At 49.2% G+C, this 23,592-nt stretch overlaps 1 protein-coding gene across 2 annotated transcripts in view; it reads right to left on the reverse strand.

The window, feature by feature from the left end:
* Window positions 1-23,540, reverse strand: part of ASH1L (ASH1 like histone lysine methyltransferase) — a 59,009-nt gene extending 35,469 nt beyond the window's left edge. For both annotated transcript variants that reach the window (XM_081968127.1, XM_081968126.1), the window contains exons 1-3: window positions 23,377-23,540; window positions 19,830-20,346; window positions 1,190-6,014 (exon numbers count right to left, since the gene is read on the reverse strand). In XM_081968127.1, coding sequence (XP_081824253.1) covers window positions 1,190-6,014; window positions 19,830-20,246 — 5,242 coding nt within the window. In that variant the 5' untranslated portion in view covers window positions 20,247-20,346; window positions 23,377-23,540. The remainder of the gene's footprint in view (window positions 1-1,189; window positions 6,015-19,829; window positions 20,347-23,376) is intronic.
* Between the last annotated feature and the right edge of the window lie 52 nt (window positions 23,541-23,592).

Consider the following 23,592-nt stretch of genomic DNA (forward strand, 5'->3'; position numbering starts at 1 on the left):
TTTATATGGCCCGATAAATCTGGCCAGCCTTTTTTTTAATGGAAACTTGAGCCAAAGGGGTCAGAGAGAAACTCCCGCGGGAATGGTTATTAGACCCACTGAGGCATGGCTCTAGTGGCCAAATGGCCTGCATTTAAAATAATAATAATAATAATAATAATAATAATAATAATAATAATAATAATAATAATAATAATAAACCACCCTACTTGGAACAGCTTATATCCTCCGACGTTACCTTAACAGTTCTTAGGTAGTCCTTGGTTAGGACTCGAGCTGTTGAGCTACCAACCAGCCCCAAAGGCTGTGAATCTCACCAAAGATTAACCAGTAATAATAATAATAACAACAACGACGAGGAGGAGGAGGAGGAGGAGGGGCAGGGGCAGAAGAAGGAGGAGGAGAAAGAGGAGGAGGAGAAGAAGAATATCAACCATCAACACCAGTCAATGATATTTGAGATACATTTTTTAAACGTTCAGTTGACTGAGTTTCATGCTTAATGAATAAAAGAAATCATCATCACCGGTATTTGGGATGCATTTTCGAATGTTCAGTTGACTTGAGTTTCATGTGTAATGAAATAATAATAATAATAATAATAATAATAATAATAATAATAATAATAATAATAATAATAATAATACTTTTAACTAAAGGAGCTCAGCCTGCCAAACATGAACGTTCTCCTATAAAAATTAAAATAAAAAGCAAAGGAAGAATGACAGATTGCAAAGCTGAAGGAATCAACTGCCAAGGAAAACGGGAGTCCATTTTTTTTTCCGGTGCCATTGAAACAAAACTCAGCAGCCAAGATTCGATCCCTCAACAGCCGAGACAGGAAGTCCCCTCCTCCTCCCACCCAACATGCCAGAACTGAGCCTTGTGGGGCAGGCCCACCAAAACGAGTCATGAAATGTCTGCAAGAAAACCACCAAGCTCAGCACCAAGGACCCCACAGTCCTTGTCGTCCTCCTCTTCCTCCTCCCCCCTCCCACCACATATCCCACTCCACTGATGACAATACCTAGTTTGGTCATGAAACGCCTGCAAGCAAAGAGAGCACCAAGGACCCCGCAGTTCAATCCCAACCTACCAAGAATGCTGAGAAAAGCCACCTAACTCCCAGGAATCCATTGAGGAAGTGGGTTCGAATTCAACTTTAGAGGTGGGCAAAGGGGCCGCTTACCTGAGAGGCCTTGCACGACCTTCTCAATCGGAGGCAAGGTCTCCTTGCGGAGGGGACGGCCGAGCGATCCTTCTTGGGGGCTGAAAAGTCCAGAGCCCTCGGACAGTTTCTTACGGCCGCCGGCCGAGACGGTGGAGCGGCAGCTGCCTATTGCACTGGTAAAAAGATTGGTGTGTTCGTCGCTACTGGCCGGCTCGGAACTCGGAGTGAACCTCCCCAGCGGGAGGTTGGGAGGAGAATCGGAGCAATCTATCTGCAAAGGGGTCTGTAATCCCAAAGTCCGGGGGCCGCTCTCGGCGGTCTCCCGCCGGGCCCACTGCTCCTCTCGTCCCAGCAGCCCCTTGGCGGGCGAGAGGTGCGGGCAAGCCATGTGGCAGCGGTGCTTCTCCTTATGCTTGTACCGCTCTCCCGCGGCCTCCTTGCCGAAACGGTAGCGCTTCAGGGACTCCAAGACCGTCCGCGAAGAGCCGGCGGGCGCCAAGGCCTCGAGGGACACTGGCGGCTGCTCCGAGGAGCGGTGCTCCCGGTGCTTGTGGCGGTGACGGTGTTTGTGCTCCAGCATCCAGCTGTAGGCCATCTCGGGCGGGACGCTGGGGTGGTAGGTGCTCATGGAGAGAAGCGGGGCCCGGCTGGCGGTCAGGAACGCCTCCTGGCGCAAGAGCTTGTGTTTCTTCTTGTGGTACTTGGCGGGGTTGAGGAGCAAGTGGCCGGCGTGCATGTAAGAGGGGGGAGGGAGCGGGGTGGTGAACGAAGGGGAAGGGGGAGGAGGGTAAAGGGTAGGGGGGTAGCGTCCGTAATAGCCCAAGCCAATGGGGGCCGCCAGGGGCGACGGAGAATAAGGCATGCCGTAGGAAGGGTAGAATCCGGTCCCGGAAAGCGGGAAACTGAGCCCGTGCATGAAGGGCATCTCGGCCATGGCTTCCCGCATTTTGGGGGGGCGCCCCCGCTTTTTCTTCAGGTCCGGCTTGCGGATGTAGTGCAAAGGGTCCAGGGAGAAACTTGGGTGGCTATAGATGCTGTTGAAGTTGATGCGGAAGATGGTGGGCAGCAGGTCCCGGGGGATGAAATGGTGGCTCCGGTGCGTGATGCGGATTTCGCTCAGCCGGCTGATCAGCTCCTCCAGCTCGGCCAGGAAATCGGGGTCCTGCCTGCCCCGCAGCTGCGGGAACTTCTTCTTCCGCTTGCGCTTGGGCCGCTTCAGTTTGTCGTAGGCCAGGTAGTCGTGGCCGCGGCGCTTGCACTTGTGCTTGTGCTTCTCCTTCAGGCCGCCCAGGACGGCCGAGGCCTCAGGGGCCACCAGGGAGACGTGCTCGAAGGAGTGCCGGCGCTTCTTCGGCCCGCAGAACTTCTCCGCCCGGTCCGACGTGCTGTTGTTGTCGGTGCCGATGCCGCTGTCGCTGGGCACCGTCTCGTCGCTGTGGGACTCGCTGATGGGTGACGGGGTGGCCTCCTTCAGGGAGCCCAGCTCGCTCATGTGGGAAGGGGAGTTGGGGAAGAGGGTCGGTGGGGAGAGCTGCCTCCGGGCCCGCGAGGCCTTCCGCATCGCCAAGGTCTGAACCACGCTCCCTTGCCGGCTGTGCAGATGGAAACAGGGCACCGAGTTGGGCTCCACGAAGCTCATGTCGCTGCTGATGGGGCTCTGCTCTCCGCTGGTGCCCGACGACTGGGAACACACAGGAGACGGAAGAACCTCGGGGTTGCTACTGGGACCAGATGGGAGCAAAGGGCCGCCTGCTTGTCCCAGCATCCCTCCGCTGGCCTGTTGGCCCGATGTCTCCAGAATGGCGAAATTCGAACCGGCCGCCAGAAGGCTGCTGAAGCTGGCTTTGGGCTTCCTGCCCCGTCTCTTCCCTATGTAGATGGTTCCTTTCTTGCTGACGTTGATCTGCTGGCCCAGTTTGGTGCTGAAGGTGGCTGCCAAGCTGGAGACGCTGGTGTGGGCTTTGGATTGGACTTTCCCCTTATTGGGATCCGCCGAGGAGGAGAGGATTTGGTTCAGGATCTTCTTCCTCTTGAGCGTCTTCATCTTGTTGATTTTCCGGATGATGGTTTTCACCAGCTGACCGTTGCTACGTTTGACTTCTTTGTGCTCCGGTTCGCCTTCTGGGTCGCTGGCGCTGCCGGCGCTCGAGTCCCCGTTGTCCTCGGTGTTGCTGAGCTGGCCGTGGCTTTCGAAAAAGTTCCCACTGGGTGGCGGCAACAGCGGCTGGTCCATGGCATCCTCCGACTCGTCTGCCTTTTCAGGCGTGACGAAAGGGGCGGCGGAGAGGACGGGGGGCTTCATCTTGATCCCCGAGCGGATCTGCCGTTTGGGGCGGCCTCGCTTCTTCGGGAAAGCTTGCCCCGCGAGGGTCTGGCGGAGGGAAGGGATCTCCACTTCTGGGTGCAAGACGGGCGGCTCCTGCTCTTCCTTGGACTGCACCGAGAAGACTTTGGAGGCGGGGATTTTCAAGGCCCGTTTGGGCGGCCCTTCCAACTGGGGCATCTCCTTGGATTTCGACCGGTTGCGTTTGGACTTATACATGTCGGGGAACAAGTCGTCCGACAGACAGCCGGCGGACGTCGGCACATGGGCGCTGTAGAATTTCCCCGGTTCCTTCTCCGCGCTGCCCAGTAGGGAGAGCGACTGCAGGCTGCTGCTTTTGCTCAGCTTGGGCAAATGGCGTTTCAGGAAGTCATGCTCGGCGAAGGCGGGCAGAGGGCCCGTCCTTTCAAAGAGCTTGGCCTGGTCCAGGCCGCTGCTAGACAGCGGGCCGCAAGAGACATTTTTTAAAAGCTCGGGCCTCTCTAACTCCAGCTCTTTGGGAGACTGGCCGGCTTTCGTCCAACGAGGTTTCCTCCCTTTCCGTTTCTTTAAGGGTTTGCCCTGGGAGTCAGTGCTACTGCTCCCCCTCAGGATCTCCAGGCCTTGCCTCGGTTTCCCTAAGGAGCTCACCGCCCCCATCTTTAGAAAGGGCTTGTTGTTGAACAAGCTGGAGAAGCTGACCACCGAAGGGGTGATGGAAGCGTGGAGGTTGCCTTCGCTGACCAGGCTGGCTTTCTTGCCTGGGATAGGACCCAGTTTCGATTCCTCTGTGCAGACCGAGTTGGGATTGCTCGTCTCCCGAACAACCCCTTTGTTCGTCGCGTACAAGCCGGGATTCCCCAGCCTGTTCATACTGGAGCGGGCGCCGTCGGAGGCGGACGGCGTCTTGCTGCTCTGTTCAGACAGGCTGTCTAAGAGATCGGGCATGTGGCTTGAATGCAACGGGTTGGAAGGGACCTGAGACAGAGCCGTTGGGGGGCTATGGGTTAGAGTAGCGACCGAGGCGGTTGGGGAAGGAGAAGGGAGGCCCCCCTCCCCTACGGCACTAAACGGAGACTTGGCAGTGGAGATCTCCGAAGCGCCTCCAGCGGTCCTGAATTCGGGAGTAGTGCAATACACCGGGAGATGCTTCTCTTGCTTGGAGGATTCGGATGGGCTCCTTTCACTGGGGGAGATTTCCTGCTGACCGCAGGGCCCATCTTTGCCTCCGCTGGAAACTTCTCGTTGTGGCGTCAATTTTTCCGGGAGAGTGCCTTTGCTCTGTCTCGCCAGGTTCTTTTCGAATGGTTTACTGCCCCCAGCCCCATCCTTCAGAAGCCCGGCGGGTATGTGGCTTTCCAGAGGGGCTGAGCCGCTGCCACAACACCGCTTGTAGGGCTCCGCCGGAAGGTTAGCGGTGTCAGCCTTCAGCGCCCCCAAGTCCTTGCCGGCTAAGCCCGCCAAATTGGTGCTTCCCATCAATTTCTTCCCAGAGTCCTTCGAAGTCAGAGAGGCCATAATGCCCACCCCCATGTGTTTCTTGCCGGACTCTTTCGCCATCAACCCAATTGGGGGGCCGGCTGCTGATGGCTTCTTTCCAGAGTCTCTGTTAATCAATCCGCTTGAGGTCCCAAAACCCGGCGGCTTCTTCGCCGAATCCTTGCTGACCGATCCCACTGGACCGTCGGACCCCAAGTGTCTCTTTGCAACGTCCTTATTAAATAATCCAACCGTACTTCCAGGTAATGGAAGCTTCTTCAGCGAGTCTTTATTAATCAACCCGGGCGGACTGGCCATTCCGAGAGATTTTTTCCCGGGATCCCTGTTGACCAATCCGATGGGACTACTGGTCCCCAGCAGCCTTTTCCCACAGTCTTTGCTGGCCATTCCAGACGGTGCCATGCTTGTCACAAGCAGGGGTTTCTTTCCGCCTTCCTTGCTGACCAGTCCGACCGGGCAGCTAAGGACAGATGGCCTTTTCTCATAGTCCTTGTTGGTGAGCCCAGCCATGCTTGGACAGGACCCTGGCTGTTTTTTGCTCCCATTTTCCTTACTAATTAAACCCCCGGAACCGCCGCCGGTTGCTGGCGCTTTCTTGGCAAACTCCTTGTTGACCAAGTCGAGGCCGAGGGTCCCGCTTGGAATGGGTTTCTTTAGGAAGTCCTTGGTCGCAGTACCTGCGGCGGCCCCAGGCGTCGGCAGCTTCTTCCCAGACTCCTTCGCAAATCCGGAGACGACTGTCATGGGCTGCTTCTTCTGCTTTGGTTTGGAAGACTTTGCCGGAGGGCAGGTCGAGATCAGCTGGGCCAGTTTCTCCGTTACCGTCGGGGGTCCGTTGGCCTGGGCTCGCTCTTTCAAGTCGGGTTCGCGGCTGCCGATGGGAGTGGAGAAGGCCGACTTTGCGTACTCCAGCCCTTCCGGATGCAGCGGGGAAAGCTTCTTCAAAGCCGGGCTGCTGGCTGTGGCTCTGCTCTCGGCAAGCAAGCTTTCCACCGTCGCCGGGCCGGCCTCTCCGCTTTTCTTGTACAGCTTCGAGGGGTCCTACAAAACAAAACGAAAACAAAACACTTTAAAGCATCCGTGTTGTGGAGAAAAGCATACTCGTTATCAAAACCAAATAATACGGCAGACGGGGAAACACGTACGTCACGCTGCCGGGATTAGATTGTTATTATTTTGCAAGCCACGTTATTGACGATGTGAACCCAAGTCTTGCTCACAAATATTTTAAGACTGGAAAGTGTGGACAAGATAAAGAGGAGGGGGGGACACATCTGGAAAGGCAGAGTCTTTCTTGCTCAAGGGAAGAAACACAGTCCGGCTGCCTTTTGAAAAAGCACCTTTGAGACAATCATGACCTGGATGACTAAGAATCTCCCGCAGGCTGAAAGCAGGGGGAAAAAAGACTCACTGTGACAGAAGTCTTATTTTCTTTTTTAAAAAAGATAAAAGCTTTAAGCATGTCGTCTCAGGACAGAAATAAAAATCCTACTGGTAGAATGCAGGAAAGAAATCAAAAATCGTTCAGAATATGAATGTATGTATGTGTATGTATGTATGTGTATACACGCTTTATACATATATCTAAAGTGTTATGTCAAAGCACCTGGTATGCCCAAATACAACACATGCACCACAATACACACACACACACACACACACACACACACACACGCATTTCAATCAATACTTGCAGTAGGTCGGCAGTAGCTGGAGGCCTCCTATCCCACATAGCATTCAATTATGGCCAAAGTATAACAGAATGGAAATCTAGTGATTCCTTACTACATTGTAGGAAAAACAAGGAGAAGGGCAATCGTAGGCCCTGAGCCCCTCAACCTGCAAAACTAGTTGCTGGATGGGGCTATAAAGAATTTGGGAAAAGAGATACTGGAAAAAAAATCTCCCCCTCGCCCCCCAATTCTTACGTTTTCTCCTCTTTACAAAGATCTCTTCCTATTGAAAAAGGCATCTGTACGTCCAACTCCTGACTGAAAGGAATTCCCTGATTTATCCATGTTGCTAATTGATATTTCATTCGTAGGTCCTTGAGCATGCTGGGGGATTTCCAGAGCAGAAGGAAATGAAAAAAGAAAGAAAGACCTGACTATTTAAGCGGAGACATAATTTAGTGTAGGCAAGGAGGTATAATGAGGGAGAGAGAGAGAGAGAGAGAGAAGGAGGGAGAGGCTAGGGCCGTGATAGCACACCTATGCCACACTTGCCACAGTTGCCACACGGAGCCATATTTGCTGGCATGCCAGCCCTTAGCTCGCAGAAATGATAAAGCCATCAGTTGCAACCGCAGAGTGAGATTAAAAAGCAAACAACCGGCACAGAAACCAAAATAACGTCTTGAGGGAAAGAAACTTATATTCAATAGATGCCTCTCAAATGTGAAGACTTCTAAAGAGGTCTGAGGCACAGGTAGTCCTGGACTTACACCAGTTCATTTAGTGACCGTTCAAAGTTACAACGGCGCTGAAGAAAAGGGACTTCTGGCTGTTTTCCTACACTTACGGCCTTCGCAGCATTCCCCGTGATCATGCAATCAGAATTCAGACGTTTGGCAACTGACTCACACTTACAACGGTTGCAGTGTCCCGGAGTTCATGTGATCCCCTTTTGCGACCTTCCGACAGACAAAATCGATAGAGAAGCCAAGCTCGCTTAACAACCAGGTTACTAACTTAGCCACTGCAGTGATTCACTTAACAACTGTGGGAGGGAAGGTCGTAAAATGAGACAAAACCCACTTGACAAACATCTCACTTAACAACAGAGGTTCAGGCTCGTAAGTTGAGGACTAGCTGTTATTGGGAAGGTTTTGAATCTGAAGAACACAAGAAAAGGAGTTTCTTGTGTTAGCTACGCACCTCACTTCTAAAAAGGTAAAAGGTAAAAGTTCCCCTCGCACATAATATGTGCAAGTCGTTCCTGACTCTAGGGGGCGGTGCTCATCCCCATTTCAAAGCCGAAGAGCCAGCGCTGCCCGAAGACGTCTCCGTGGTCATGTGGCCGGCATGACTCAATGCCGAAGGCGCACAGAACGCTGTTCCCTTCCCACCAAAGGTGGTTCCTGTTTTTCTACTCGCATTTTTTACCTGCTTCCGAACTGCTAGGTTGGCAGAAGCTGGGACAAGGAACCGGAGCTCACACCGTTCCATGGTGCTAGGGATTCGAACCGCCAAACTGTCTGATCGACAAGCTTTCTAGAAAAGGACAAATACCCAGCTCAAAACGCCAAACGCACGATCGGACTTTTTTTTTTTTTTTTAAAGAAAAACAACTTTTAAATCACATGGTACGTATTGTCTGAAAAATGAAACCTAAACGGATCATCCAAGCAAATCATATCGAGACTTCAGAAAACATTTCAAAGGAAGAAAATCCAAGCAATAAGCAAACAGGAAATAAAGCAGACCGAAAAAAAGCCAGCCACGCCACGAGAACATGGCTGCCTGCTTTGGTGAACAAACAATGATGTGGGAACCGAACCCACAACAACAAGTGGTTTGGAGGGATTTTTTTTAAAAAAAAGTGAAAAAGCCGTAACAAAACAATCCCTTGGGTTTTAGGTCGATCTATTGATGTTCGTGGGGCTTAAAATATTTTCGTATTTTAAAAGGATAAATTATCGGGGTAGTCCACTAAATTGTTGGGGCAGAGTCATCTTGGGAATCGCCTAGGTAGCCTAACAAAGAGAAGGACTAAGGGGAGACATGATAGCAGGGTTCTAATATTTTGGGGGAGGGGCTGCACCAAAGAAGAGGGGGTCCGCCTATTCTCCAAAGCACCTGAAGAAGCAACGGATGGAAATTAAGCGAATCTGGCTTCCCCATCGACTTGGCTGGTCAGAAGGTCACATGCCCCAGCACCCTGAACCGTCATAAGTATGAATCAAGCGGCTGGATTTTGATCACGTGACCACGGTGATGCTGCAAGGGCCGTGAGTGTGATCAAGTCACTTTCTTCAACGACGAAGTCACTTCCAACAGTCACTGAATGAACTGCTTTAAGTCGAGGATTACCTGAATAAGGAATCCTGCCACTGCCAGGGGGTTAGACTAGAAGACCTCCAAGGACTCTTCCCTTCCAAATCGGGAAAGGTTTACCTTCAAGCTGGACAGGCCTCTCTTGAGTCCCAGCACGTAAGGGAGGGCAGAGTCCCACCCCAGCTCAAGAATGGTAGCTACTACTTAGAGCAGGAAAGGCAACTTCAGGAAATCTAGATATCTAGGTTTGGATACCTAGATCTAAATATTTGGCTGAGTGCCAAAGAATGGAGGCCTTTGAACTCTGGTGCTGGAGAAGACTCCTGCATGGAGTCCCTTGGACTGCAAGGCCATCCAACCGGTCAGTCCTAGAGGAGATCAACCCTGGCTGCTCTTTAGAAGGCCAGATCCTGAAGAGGAAACTCAAAGACTTTGGCCAACTAAGGAGAAGGACTCAATGGAGAAGAGCCTCATGCTGGGAAGGATGGAGGGCAAAAGAAGAAGAAGGGGACGGTGGAGAAGGAAGTGGGTGGATGGAGTCACTGAAGCAGTTGACCTGAGCTTAAATGGACTCCAGAGGATGGGAGAGGACAGGAAGGCCTGGAGGAACGTGGTCCATGGGATCCCGATGGGATGGGGGGAGAGAAAGAGTGAGTGAGTGAGAGAGAGAAGGAAGCGAGACTGGCATCCAGCCGAGCTTGGCCTGGTGGCAGCTGCTCCCCCATGCAAATTCCCATCAGAAACCTACAAAGGCTGTGATGCTTCACTCTTCACTCAAGGAGAAGGAGCCAGCAGCTGAAGAGGTAGCCGCAGTCTGTGGCACTGGAGCTGAAATGACTGACAAACCCATACGCGTTTTCCCAAAATAGGCACCCGGCGTGCTCCGGGGCTCCCTTACATGGCCCAAGGAACAGGGTTCAAGCTGAAATTCTCGGCCTGGTTCAGCGAGGCACCCTCGCAAGAGCCAAAACAGGACTCTGATGGTGCTACAGAGCTGGTTTGGTGGGGTTTTTAAAATAATAATAATAATAATAATAATAATAATAATAATAATTTCTTCTAACCGGCCACCAGCTGTATTCACTCGGTCTGCGGCTTTCATTTTCTCCTGCCAAACTTCAGAGGGGGAGGGGGGGAGTCACAGGCCCAGAAGGTATTATATTTTACTTCCTCTTGTTGCGGTTGGGTGGAGAAGGGGAAGGCAGCTTTAGCCGTCATTGGCATGGCAACCTCTCTCGAAATTATAACCCGGCCCTTCCGCAAAGTCACCAGGAACTCACTGGAGGACCTCTGTCAAAAATCGGCAGGTAGAAACGGGGGTGGGTGAGGGGTTGGAGTTGTGTGCGAGGAGTGTGGGATCTGGATACACAATTTTCTTGGGTTGTTGTTATTATTATTGTTATTATTAAAGTCTCTTAAGCATTCAGGATGTCACTTCAGGAAAAGAAATAAAAGAAGTGAAAAAGACAGTGCTGGTAGAAAAGAAAAAAAGAAAAAAGAAAGGACATCCAAACTTCTTCTTAATAGTTATGAATACATTTCATTATCTCTCCTCCTTTTAAAGTTAATATAACAGAATAACAGAGTGGGAAGGGACCTTGGAGGTCTTCTAGTCCAACCCCTTGCTCAAGCAGGACACTTTTCCCATTTCAAACTAATGGTTGTCCAATCTCTTCTTAAAATCCCCCCCCCCTTGTTGGAGTACCCAGGACTTCTGGAGGCAAGCTGTTCCGCTGGTTAATTGTTCTCACTGTCAAGGAAATGGATGGAAACCTCCTTAGTTCCACGTTGCTGCTCTCCTTGTGTTGTGGCTTGCTAGCAGCCAGCAGAGCTGGCAGCAGATCCAGACACTGAGGAGGGTTGGGGAGGAACCTGGGCCAATCCTGGAGTCTGGGGAAGGCTGCCCCCCACCCCCGTTTACGAAACGAAAACCTCTTCTCCGTGCCCGTCATTACAGTAACGACTCACTCAGTTACCTTTCAAAATACAGATTAGAAAGACGGAGAAAAGATCTATTCGTAATCAACAGGGAAAGGAGCGAATCTTCGGTCATTTGGGATTCCAGCTAGTGCTGTGAAAATTGAAGAGGGCGGGCCCCAAACACCTCTGCTCTTTCTGGCCAGCTCAGAAACAGCAGCTGGACGGATCGTCCCTGCCCTGTTTATTACTCATTATAGATTATTTGGGGGAATTGTGTACGATGTCTATAAATCGTCTCCTTGTCAATCCGAAAGAGCAACTGGGGATTAACAAGCCTATCTTAAAAACCTGCCACGAAATAGATGACAGCTGTCATATGAGCAGAGGGGATTTACAAAAGGTTTAAGTTTCTTTCGCCACCAGACCTCAAGCCTGCTTTATTTATTTATGCCTGTGCAGGTAGTCCTCAACGTACGGCCACAATTGAGCCCAACGTTTCTGTCACTGAGCGAGACGTCGGTTAAGTGAATTTCTTTGCCTTGTTTTTACGACCCTTTCCTGCCACAGGTGTTAAGGGGACCACGGCAGTTGTTAATAGCAATGGACTTATATACCGCTTCACAGGGCTTTTACAGCCCCTCTCTAAGCGGTTTACAGAATCAGCCTCTTGCGCCCCCCCCCCCTAACAATCTGGGTCCTCATTTTACCCACCTCGGAAGGACGGGAGGCTGAGTCAACCTTGAGCCTGGTGAGACTCGAACTGCCAAATTGCAGGCAGTCGGCAGAAGTAGCCTGCAGTGCTGCACTCTTACCACTGCACCACCGTGGGTCATATAGTTAAGTTAGGAACACAGTTAAGAGAATGGAGCTCAGACACCCCCTGGGACATTGCGACCGTCATAAACAGGAGTCGGTGGCCAAGCCTCTGATCACACGACCATTGGGATGCTGCAACAGTTGTTAAGTGTTGTTGTTCAGCGCAGTTGTAACTTCGACGTGTCATGAAATGAACTGTGGTAACCTGTCCTCTCTTGTCTGGTTTTTATCCTGCCTTGCAGGAGATGGCTACTTTCAGCTGAAGGGCGTTTCACCCTCTGCTCTTTTTAACCTTGAGATGCCTGTGTAGGTGGCTCCTTGGGAAACTGAGGTTACAGGCCAGCTGGCAAATTCTGGGGAGCTGAAATCCGCCCAGGCTGAGAGGTTGAGAAATGGCTCTGGAGCATTACAAGAAGAAAAGGGGGATTAGCTTCTCGCCCTTTCCATAACTTGCTAGGGAATGTATGGAGATGAAAGGGAGGCAGGTAAGACAGGCGGACACGCCCTACGGATAAACAGGCCAGATCTTTGTTAGACGATCCCACAAAATGTGGGCTTGAAAGGAAACCTTCGCAGGGCGTTTTTCTCCGTAGCGAGGAAGGCTGAAGGACGGCCCATGGTGGCAGGGAGGAGGAGGGTGAGGGGGACAAGCATTCTGCAGAGTTCACCTGCAGTATCCAAGGACGTTGCGGGGACTGGAGAGACACCTGCGTTCAGCAGTTTCTCGGGGAAGCGAGGGGAAGAGAGGGGGAGAGAGAGAGAGAGAACGAACGAGAGCAGATTCCATCTTGTTGGGCTGCTTTGAGAGAATCGCAAGCTGTGTAGCGTGCCGCTGGGGTTGGCTGTCCCCTCCACCTCGTTGCCGAGACTGGAACGGTCTCGGCAGGGTTTGGCTATAAATAGGTGGAAGATTCCAGGGGCTCTGCGCTTGCTCATCTGGGCCGCTGCTCTCTTGTTGGGGAGGAGGGGGGGGGGCTGAGTCGTGATTTCCCAAGGAAGCGACGCCCCCGAGGGCGGCTGAGCACGCTTACTAACAGAAAGACAAAGGAGGCTTAAATAACAACAACAACAACAACAACAGCAATGGTGGTGATGATGGTGAGGCCTTAGTTGGATGCGTTGGTATGCAGACAGCAGGCAGTGAGATCTGGGCTTTTATAAAAACCCAGTCAAGCTGAGAGGTGAGCAATTATGTGCGAGAGTCAGATGGGAGATAAATTCCCAGCCCGTTTGGTTTAGTTCAGGTTTCCCCCAAGGGCAAACTTCTGAGCCTTGCGGTTTGAACCAGGTGTCGCCCCGGCTCTCCTTCCCAACTTCTTCTACTCCAGGGCCCTGGTTGAAAGAGGAACGAGGCCCGGCCCTGGAGTGAAGCACCTCTTTCACCGAGAGCGCCCTCCGGAGGGCGTGCAAAATTCTCTCCCTTGGGAGGTATATTGAAGTAGCCAATATTCGTAGCTGCGATCAGAGTGAAGCATTTCTAGAGGGAAGGTACGGCTGCAATTGAGCTTAACCAGGGTAGCTTCCAATTTAGAAATATAAGGGAGGGAGGGGGAGGAAAAGAGAAATAAAAAAGAAGGTGCGAGAGAGAAGGAGGAAGAGAAAGAGAGGGACAGAAGGGGAAAAAGGGAGAGAGGAAAGAAAGAAGGAAAGAAAAGAGAAAGAGAAATAAGATGATAGAGAGGAAAGAGAGAGAGGAAGGAAGGGAGGGAGGAAGAAAAAGAGAAAGAAAAAAGAAGTTGAGAGAGAGGGAGGGGAAAAAAGAGAAGGAAGGAAGGACAGAAGGGGAAGAAGGAAAAAAGGGAGGAAGGAAAAGAGAAAGAAAGAGAAAGAGGAAGGAAGGAGAGGGGAGTTTGGCTGAGAACCTTTAGTAAAAGCAGAACAATTTGCAGTAGGTGACATCTGAAAAAAGAAAATGCCCCAGGCTTTGGGGATTGCACGTTTTATGGCCGTTTGCTGCCATCTCCAGTAGTAAAAAGCAGGAAGGAGAGGAAGTAAAAAAGGGTCATAATTCGGTGGCTGGCTAAAGTGGTTGGTCAAGCCGGACTGGGGCGATGCAAAGTAAGGTTTAGGCCTGACCTCAGCCAGGGCAGCTTCCGACTGGACTGAGAGACCGATCAGTATCCAGACACACCTCGCGGGGCTGTTTCATGGAGATCATGAGGGAAAGAGCTAATTAGGCCACCTTGAAAAGGACGTAAAACTTAGTCGCTATCATTGGACCCATTCCTGATTCGATTCTTCTGCATATATTTGGCCAACCACACCAAACAAATAATCATGCAGCATTTTGAAAAGCTGCCCTAAGTAGGTTTGTATAGAAAGTCAGGCAAGAAGGACCCGGGGTGACATGACATATTTGAGGAGCTGCCCCAAAGAAGAGGGGGGGTCCACCTAGTCTCCAAGGAACCCGAAGGCAGGACGAGAAGCAACGGATCGAAACTGATCAAGGAGGGAAGCAACCTAGAACTACGGAGGACTTTCCCGACAGTGAGAAAAATTAACCAGAGGAACAGCTTGCCACTAGAGGTTTTTAAGAAGAGGCTTTTAAGAAGAGATTGGCACACCACTTGTCTGAAATGGTGTAGGGTCTCCTGCTTGAGCAGGGGTTGGACTAGAGGACCTCCAAGGTCCCTTCCAACTCTGTTCTTCTGTAAGGACTGATTCTGCATGGCCTATTTCCTCTCACCCCAGCTTCTTTGGGGCCCACCCTTGACCGTTTCTGAGGCTGGGACTTTCCTCCAGGGGGAAGACACGCAGTTCAAAACTGAGAGAGAGAGACCTATGCAAATCTTCCAAGCTCCTACTGTGTCATACACACGCCTATTCTGCTTTTAGCTCAATCGCAGGCTTGCTCATCATTAGCAAATTCCACTTCAGGCAAAACAAACAAACAAACAAACATGAAGTTCAAAAAGGAGCCCTGGGGATAAATTTAATAATTCCGACAAAATTATTGGCCAACTTACTGCCCTGTTATGTCAGACGAAATCCTTGGCCCCGCAGGTATCTTTTTTTAAAAAAACATGGAATCCTTCTCCTTGGGGACTGTAGGTTTAAAAGCCCTTTGCAATTTAGGCTGCGGATTGCTGCATTTTTGCAATTCCTGCATGGACCTTGCAGTGATGTGGTGCACCGGTCAGCCTTGCAGCTGGGCTGGGATACTACAATCTCCATTGCGCGGGTGGGGAATTCTGAGACCTATAACCCCCTATGTATTTGGGGAACCCCCGAGAGGATGACTTATGTCGAAAGATGAAGAGTCAAAAAAAGCATTCTGAATGGTACGCTGAAAAGGTCATTTCACTTTTAGTAACCCCTGAAAAGCCAATATCTCCACCTTGAGGGTTAACGTTCCTTATTAGGTCTTTTATTCACTTATAAAAACACTTCTTAAAAGAAAGAAATAGCAAGGAGAGGAAAAAGGGAAGTCCCTGCCCCGGAGGCTCACCACACAGAAAATAAACATCCTGAAAACAGCACTGAAGGGTGAGAGGACCAGAACATTACCTGTGAACACGCTTTGCAAATTAAAACACACATACACACACAGATACATATATATAAAACATTCCTCCTCTCTTTAAATTTCAACTGTGATTGTAGCACAGTTGACTAAGTGTGATATAAAATAGGAAACATCCTGATGTAATGTTGATCGGGAAGCATCCCTGGAAACCTGCTCACTAGAGGGGGAGTTGTGTATAGGAAACCACAACAAAATTAGCAACTGTAGCATTTCAGTGTTTGGTAACCCTATTCCCTACATGCCTGCTTGGTTCCCACTTGTTACTCTTTGAGTACCAACGAAGCTTTTTTTAAAACAGAAATCTCAGCCTGATAGTTGCGATAGTTGTTTGTGTTTCTACTGTGGGGGTCCTTGGTGCTGTCTGAACTTAATTGCTTTCTTGCAGATGTTTCATTATCCAACCAGGTAACGTCATAATCGTCAGCAAATCTCACGGCTCTCTAGCACTGATGATATAACCTAGTTGGGTAAAGAAATGTCTACAAGTTCAGAGAGGACCAGGAACACCACAGTCATCCCCCCTCATCCTCCTCTGCAAAAACCCATACCTTCTAACACTGATGGTGTTGCCTAGTTGGGTCATGAAATGTCTGCAAGGAAACCACCAAGCTCAGAGAGCATCAGGGGCCTCACAGTCCTCCTCCTCCTCCTCACAAACCCCTCTCCCTTCTAGCACTGATGATATTCCCAAGTTGGGGTCATGAAACGTCTGCAAGAAAACCACCCAGCTCAGAGAGCACCAAGAAGTGTCTCTCCTCCTCCTCCAACTCTTCTTCTTCTACTACTCCTTCTCCTCTTCCTCCTCCTCCATCCATTCTCCTCCTCCTCTTCCTCTCCACAATCCTCACTCCCTTCTAGCACTGATGATGTTCCCTAGTTGGGTCATGAAATGTCTGCAAGAAAACCACCAAGCTCAGAGAGCACCAAGGACCCCACAATTCAAATAGTCTCTTCACTTGTATTTAGAATGTCCATCTTCATGCTTTTTCCTAAAATGTCTGGGCAAAACACTATGATTTCCCTTTGACAAGACCTTCATTCCTCTCTCTCCCTCCAATAAACTTACACGCCAAAACATCATACGACAGATACATTTACATCCAACCAACAACGACGACAAAAAAAAAATCACATTGTTTTGGTTTTAATCTGGCAGTTTTGATTTTAGAAAAGGCTTCCCTCTGAACAAAGGGGGAAAGGACAGACACAACGCTGCTTCTAAAATGGCAATGACAAAAGTGCAGCATCCATAGCTCAATGCAGACAGTACCCAGGGATAACAGGTGGTGGCTATCCAAGAACATCTGGAGAACGATAGATTTCCCCCGCACCCCCGCTCTCTGCAAAATAATGGAGAGAAAGATGGACAACACCCCCCCCCCCCTTCTCAACAGGCAAGCAACCTAAATATTTATAGAGTGAAAAAGAACTGGAAAAAAGGGAGACAAAAAGAGAGCGAGAGAGAATGAGAGAGGGAGAGAGAGAGAGAAAGAAAGAGAGATGGAGAGAGGGAATGAGGAAGAGAGAGAGAGAAAAAGGAAGAGAGGATGAGGGATAGAGAATGAGAGAATGAGAAAAAGAGAGAGAGAGAATGAGAGAGGAAAGAGAGAAAAAGTAAGAGGGGGAGAGAGTTGAAGAGAGAGGATGAGACAGAATGAGAGAGAATGAGAGAGAAAGAGAGAGGGAGAATGAGGAAGAGAGGGAGAGAGAAATGGAGAAAATGAGGAAGAGAGGGAGAGAGAAAAAGGAAGAGAAGGAGAGAGAGTTGAAGAGAGAGGATGAGACAGAATGAGAGAGAATGAGAAAGAGAGAGAGAGAGAATGAGGAAGAGAGGGAGAGAGAGATGGAATGAGGAAGAGAGGGAGAGACAAAAAGGAAGAGAAGGAGAGAGAGTTGAAGAGAGGATGAGAGACAGAGAATGAGAGAGAATGAGACAGAGAATGAGAGAGGAGAGAGAGAGCACAGGTATTTAGACTTTCTCTACGAAATTTCTATTTTAACCTCTCTGTTCTTAAAAAGCAAGGCATGAATTGGGTACTTTTGGTTGGGGGGGACCCTTAGATACTGAAGAAACAGAGGCGTTGTTTGTTTTTCACACTTTCTGCCATCCGACAATGGCCCGGGGTTACAGGTACAAAAGATAAATCATTCTGCTAATTTTAGCAAAGTTACGTCCCCGCAGCAGAGGTTGGAGACTGCCTGCTTACATGACAAAACATCTACCAGAGCCCTGAATTGTGGCACTCTCAGAGTCGCAAGAAGCTGGTGGGCGCGTTTCGTCAAGTTGTTCAGTTCTGGAATTAAAACACACCTGGATTTTCTGATGTTTTTATGCGCAGCTAATCATCGCTGGACACGCTCGTATCCTGGCAAAAGCTTCCAAGCTGTATTTTAAAGCATCCACAAAGGCATGGGTTCAAAACCGCTAGCCCAATTGAGCCGTGCTATGAAAAGGAATACAAATATCTGATTTTTTTTTTTTAAAAAAGGATCTATTCTCCTGCAGCTGGTTTTGTTATCTAAATATATTTGGAATCTTAACTTTATTTTGTAGGACTGAAATTCGAAGGAACCAGACGATTTAGGGGAGCATGAGATCAAGCCCCCTCTGGCTCCATTCTCAGTCTTTACCACGGGAACATTAAATTTCGAAAGCATTTTGCAGGGCTTTTGAACATTTTAAGCCTGCAAACGAAGGCATTAGATAGATTACTTTAACAAGGATAAATTGACGGGTACTGAAAGTAGGGGGAGAGAGAGAAATTCTATCCGATCAGAAACTTGTTTATCTGAAGCCCAGGTTTGCAAAGACATGAAGATTTTGGGGAATCAACAGAGGTCAAATCCTGAAGGTGAACCAATGTCACCTGGGAGAACGGGCAGAATGGAGTTTTTAAACATCACCACACACACACACACGCGCCCATACTCAGCTTCCTGCCTCAACGAGACAATTTCTCACTGACCTTCAAAATACAATGTTTATTGAAATGCGGGCGTTGGGAATCTATTGTCCCCGGGGAAATGATCTGTATCTCTAGCCAATTACCACCCCCACCCCACCCCCAAAAAACCCCCTTTTCTTGCAACTGATACAGCTGTCTTCTTTACACTTCGTTTCTCCTCTTACCATCCCTACCTGCTCTGGTTACATCCCCGCACCGCCTTGCCACGTTTATGCATTTAGAAAACCAACGCACACAGCCTGAGAAGCGTCATCACTCGTCGATAATTATGAGGAGAGCAGGGCACGCACAGAGTTTATCGAAAGGAAAGCAGAATATAAATTGAATGGAGAAAGGTTATCTTTGGGCTTCGGACAGTATGCTGAAGTGTCCTCCCGCCCTCCCAAATCTGGACTGGAAATCAGACCACTGGCAGAGGCCACTACCAATCCTTTCTGATCAATGTCTATGGAAATTTGTTTCCTATTATCAGTTGATAGCTTATTAGTTAACCTTGACTCTCACTCAGCGTTGTATCTTTTATTCTTGATCAACGTATTTTATTCTCCTTTATGTACACCGAGGCATATGCACCAAAGACAAATTCCTTGTGTGCCCAATCACGCTTGGCCAATAAAAGAATTCTAATTCTCAGTCATCCAGGTCACGGCGATTCCAAAGGTGCTTTTTAAAGAGGCAACTGGAAATCTTTGTTTTTCCTGGAAGGCCTTTCGCTTCTCATCCAAGAAGCTTCTTCAGTTCTCAGAAGCGAAAGGTCTTCAGGGAAAAACAAAGATGTCTTTCTGATCAACAAACCCTGATAAATTGCCCAGATCTGGGGCTATGTAACATAAGGGTTAAAAGCCTGAGCTACAAATCGGAGAATTTGTCCATTTAAATCTCAACTTTCTCCTGAACTCTGCAGATAAATCAGGATTTTTCTGACGTCCTGATAACTGTATCCCACAATATTGGGAGAATACCAACCAACCACACCATGTTAAACGGACTGCCGCAAGATAAACGTGGGGGCAAGCACGCTTCACCCTCCAAGCCCCTTCGGTGGGTTACTCTTGGAATTTCCAAAACTGGACTGTGAGCCAGTCTAAATCGGAACACAGGACTAGCATGGCGCAACCCAACATCAAGTGGGTTTTTAACTCAGGGCAAGGGGAGGAGGGAAACAGGTAGTTCTCGACTTAGAACAGTTCATTTAGGGGATTGTTCAAAGTTACGACAGCCTGGGAAAAAAGTGACATGGGCGTTTTTCACGCTTACAACCGTTGCAGTATCCCCAGAATCCAGACATTTATGACTGGTGTAGCATCCTGGTGTGTGTGTGTGTGTGTGTGTGTGTGTGTGTGTTCCCCTTTCGCGACCTGCTGACAAGCGAAGTGAATGGGGGAAGCCAGATTAACAACCGTGCTACTAATTTTAACCACTGCCGCGTTTCGCTTAACGGCTGCGGCAAAGAAGGAGCCAAAGTAACCTCAGAAAAGTTTCTCACTTAGCAACAAAGAGTCTGGGTTCAGTTAATGGTCGTTAAGTCGAGGACAACCTGTATTGAAAAAAGGGGGAAGGGATAAACCAAAACCCAGTCCTGTGTCAATGGAAAAAGAAAATATGGGCAGGCAAACTAGGATTAAAACCACACCTGCTTCGCAGATCCTGGATCGTTCTTCTCCTCACCCATCTTTCCAACTTTCTGCACCCTCCTGGGCTGTTTAATAGTGGTTTTTATGGCAGGGCGGCAGACATAATTTTCCAAGTTCTTGGGGGGTTTCTTAGTTCTCTTAGCCTGGAGGCCAATTTTCAGTTTTAAATTCCCTTCGGAAAAGTTCGTCTCCTTCACAGAAAACTGGTGCTGGGCATCGGACAGGCTTCCCTCTTTCCCCGCCTCATCGCTGGCGCTCTTCTCCCGGCTCCGCCTCTTCTCCTCCTCTTCCTCCTTTGCGCTACCATCGACCTCCGCTTCTCGCCTAACTCCCGTGGCACCCGCAGAGGGGCTCTTCCCAGAAAACCCTTCAGAACCAGAGCCCAACCCTAACATAGCAGTACGCGGAGGGTCCATCCCAATTAATGTGCCGTGGCAAAATGTCTCCTCTTAAAAGATGGCAGGGCGGTGGTCCATAGGGCGCTCTTCCTGGACGTTGGTGGCCAACATCTTCTCACTGTGAACAGAAAGACAGGGGAGAGAATTATTTCCCTTCCTTGGACACAGATTCAGAATTATGTCAGGGGAAAAAATAATAATAATAATTGGAGTCAAGACCTCCCCAAAAATAAGACCAAGCGCTTATTTCGGGGGTCGAAAGAAAATAAGACCCTGTCTCTTTTTGGGGAAACACAATATTTTACTCCCAATTACGTGACAATCCTGCTCTTTCTTCTGTCTATAGGATATATGATGTTGGATGTATTTTAAACCTTATATCACACTCCTTTTCTTCTCTTTTTCACGTAATCCAAATGGATCAGCAAAATGGTCCGTGGGAGCTCACGCATTGTGGCGTACGACAACAAAAATTATTAACCATCTTTATAAAACTGTCTGCGCAGGATCTGCGGAGGAATTGCTCTCCAGGGCAGTTCTACAAACAGGTTAACCTGATTGTCAAGAATTTCTTTCGCCATCTGGGAGCCAAGGGCTACATTTAAATAAAAAATTAGCATGCAAAGCACATGCAATCTGTCATGTGTGATGATCTATTATGGTGCATGGACACGCTGGGAAACAGCGATTGGCTGAGAGTTTTCCAACATTTGTATATCAAACAAAGCACGTGTGTGTTTATGCATGAGTGTGTGTGCACATCGCACACTCTGTGCTACTTCTCACAAATGAAATATGTCTTATGCTGAATATATGGCAATACTAAGGTAATTTCAAGGAATTAGTCTTTGGCTTGTAAGTACAGCTCATGCTGGGAGTACCCAGCAATAATTCTTGGAAATCAAACTTATTTAGTAACCCTCCATAAAAGTTTCTAACTATGGAAATGTGTGGTCAGGAGTTTCACACACATTTTACAAAGTTTCAGCCATCTGAATTTCCATCATATGGATGACCAAAAAAGACTCTTTATAAATAGATATCTAAAACCAGAAGTCTACACACATAGACACGTAGTTAAACAAACAAACAGAGACACACATCGCAATTAAGAAGAGGAAGACTTTGACACCCAAATCAAGAATTCTGGAACTGTGCCACAAATTCCAGTGTAAACGGTGAGGACACAAGAATCTGACAACACAAAATCTCAATACCAGGGAACCCCACACGTTCAGTGTGTAAATACCCCTATTGCAATGTATCCCCCATCTGGCCCTGCACACTATTAAAAAAAAAAAACCATGTGCAAGAATGTGAACAAATATCCCAAATGGAAAGTGTGAGACTTCAATCGACGGAGTCAAACCCCCCAATATGACGTAAGCCTCCTCAAAATGCCAACATGTGTTTTGTTGGTGTGCCCCCCTTCTCAAAATCCTTTGCCAACATAGGAAGACTCCCCCCCCCACCTAACTAGAGATCAAGCAGCTGTCTTAAGCCATCATCTCTCATTATCTAGGTGGGGGGGGGGGATCGTGCCTACAGGTGTATAACTTATACAACCATGCATTTATGAGATACTCCCATATATCATTGGAAGTACATACAGGTGCATGTATGCGTGCAAGCATAATACCCCCCCATAAAAGTGTGCATATGCATGCACACCCGTAATATATCCCCTATAACTGTGCACACAGTTCTAAAAGGCTCACACATAACACTCAGACAAAGGTGTGCACATGTATAATGTACTTTCCCACATAAATGGCTGCACCTAGACTTAATAAAAGTATGCACGCATATCTAATACACAGTAAAAGTGTGCTGACATAATACACACCCACAGACATACCCATACATACCTCCCATAGACTCCTGTGTGCAAGCACACCTAATAGACACTCAGAGAAACGTGTGCTCACATAATACATACACACCATACAACACCCTCCCATAAATGGGAGAGCACATAAACCTAACAGATGAAGGTGCCCGCACACCCCCACACGTAAATACAATACATATATTGATACACATAATAATGTGTTCACTAAATACACACACAACTCACCCCCCCACAAAAGGTACACACACCCCTAACAGGCTCACACAAACGTGCACTCACACACGACACTTAAATGTGTGTACACACTCAGGACACTCCCCCACAAATGGTGTGCACGCACACAGAGAGCTAATAGACTCAGACGAAGGTGTGCACTAATACACACTCAAAATAAATTTCAGCAGACACCCAAATACTCAATACACATATTGATACACACACATACCCCCTCAATGCACACATCTCCAAAGGAGGTGTGCTCCCGTAATACACACTCCTATGTACTCCTCCCACCTCCTATGAATGTGTGCACACACTCAGGATATTCCCCCATAAATGTTGTGCACATACACTCACACAGAGCTAATAGACTCAGGCGATGCATGCACACCTAATACACACCTAATACAAACTCAAATTTCAGCACACACACAAACAGCTAATAGACAATACATACACACCTAATACACACTCAGATTTCAGCGGGGATACACACACACAGTTAAGACTCAGACGAAGGTGTGCACGCACCCCTAATACACACTCAAGATAAATTTCAGCGCACACACAAATATTCAAATGCACATATTGATACACACACGCATTCCCCCCTGCACGCACATCCCCAAAGGAGGTGTGCTCCCGTAATACACCGCCATGTACCCCTCCTACCCGCTCTGAACGTGTGCACACCCACGGAGACCTCCCAGGCTCAGACACAAAGTGTGCACCCACACACACACAGGCAGAGGGATGGCACCTCAGCCCCAACCTTTGAAGACACCCGCTAGCAAAACCTGGGCAAAGCCACCACTCCCCACATACACCCTTCGCCCCCCCCCAAAAGGGGAATCTCCCCCCGCCTTCCACCCCTCCGAAGCCTCGGCCTAGGCGAGCGGGTCTTCCCTTCTCCCTCTTCTCCTTCCCGGCTTCGGAAAAGTCTGGGAAAACCCCGCCTCGGCCTAGCTGTCAGGGCGGTGGCACGGACCCCCCCCCACCTCTCCTTCTCTCCCCCCCTCCGTTCTTTCCCTCACTCCTCTCCCCGCTCCCTCCACCTCTCCGCCGCCTCGCACTCACCGTATCGCGGCCAGGCCGCCGCTTCATCCCGAAGGGCTGCTACTGCTGCTGCTGCTGCTTTTGGCTCGGGGCGAAGCCCGGGAAGCGAAGGGCGGCCTCGGCCTGGCTTCCTTCTCGCTCGCCCCCTCACTCCTGAGGGGCGGCCGCGGATCCAAAATGGCGGCGGCGAGCGGCGGCGGCGCTCTTTCGCCTCGGCGCGCGCGCATGCGCGCTCCT

The sequence above is a fragment of the Natrix helvetica genome (genome assembly GCF_964273705.1).
Source record: "Natrix helvetica genome assembly, chromosome: 16".
Taxonomy (NCBI): domain Eukaryota; kingdom Metazoa; phylum Chordata; class Lepidosauria; order Squamata; family Natricidae; genus Natrix; species Natrix helvetica.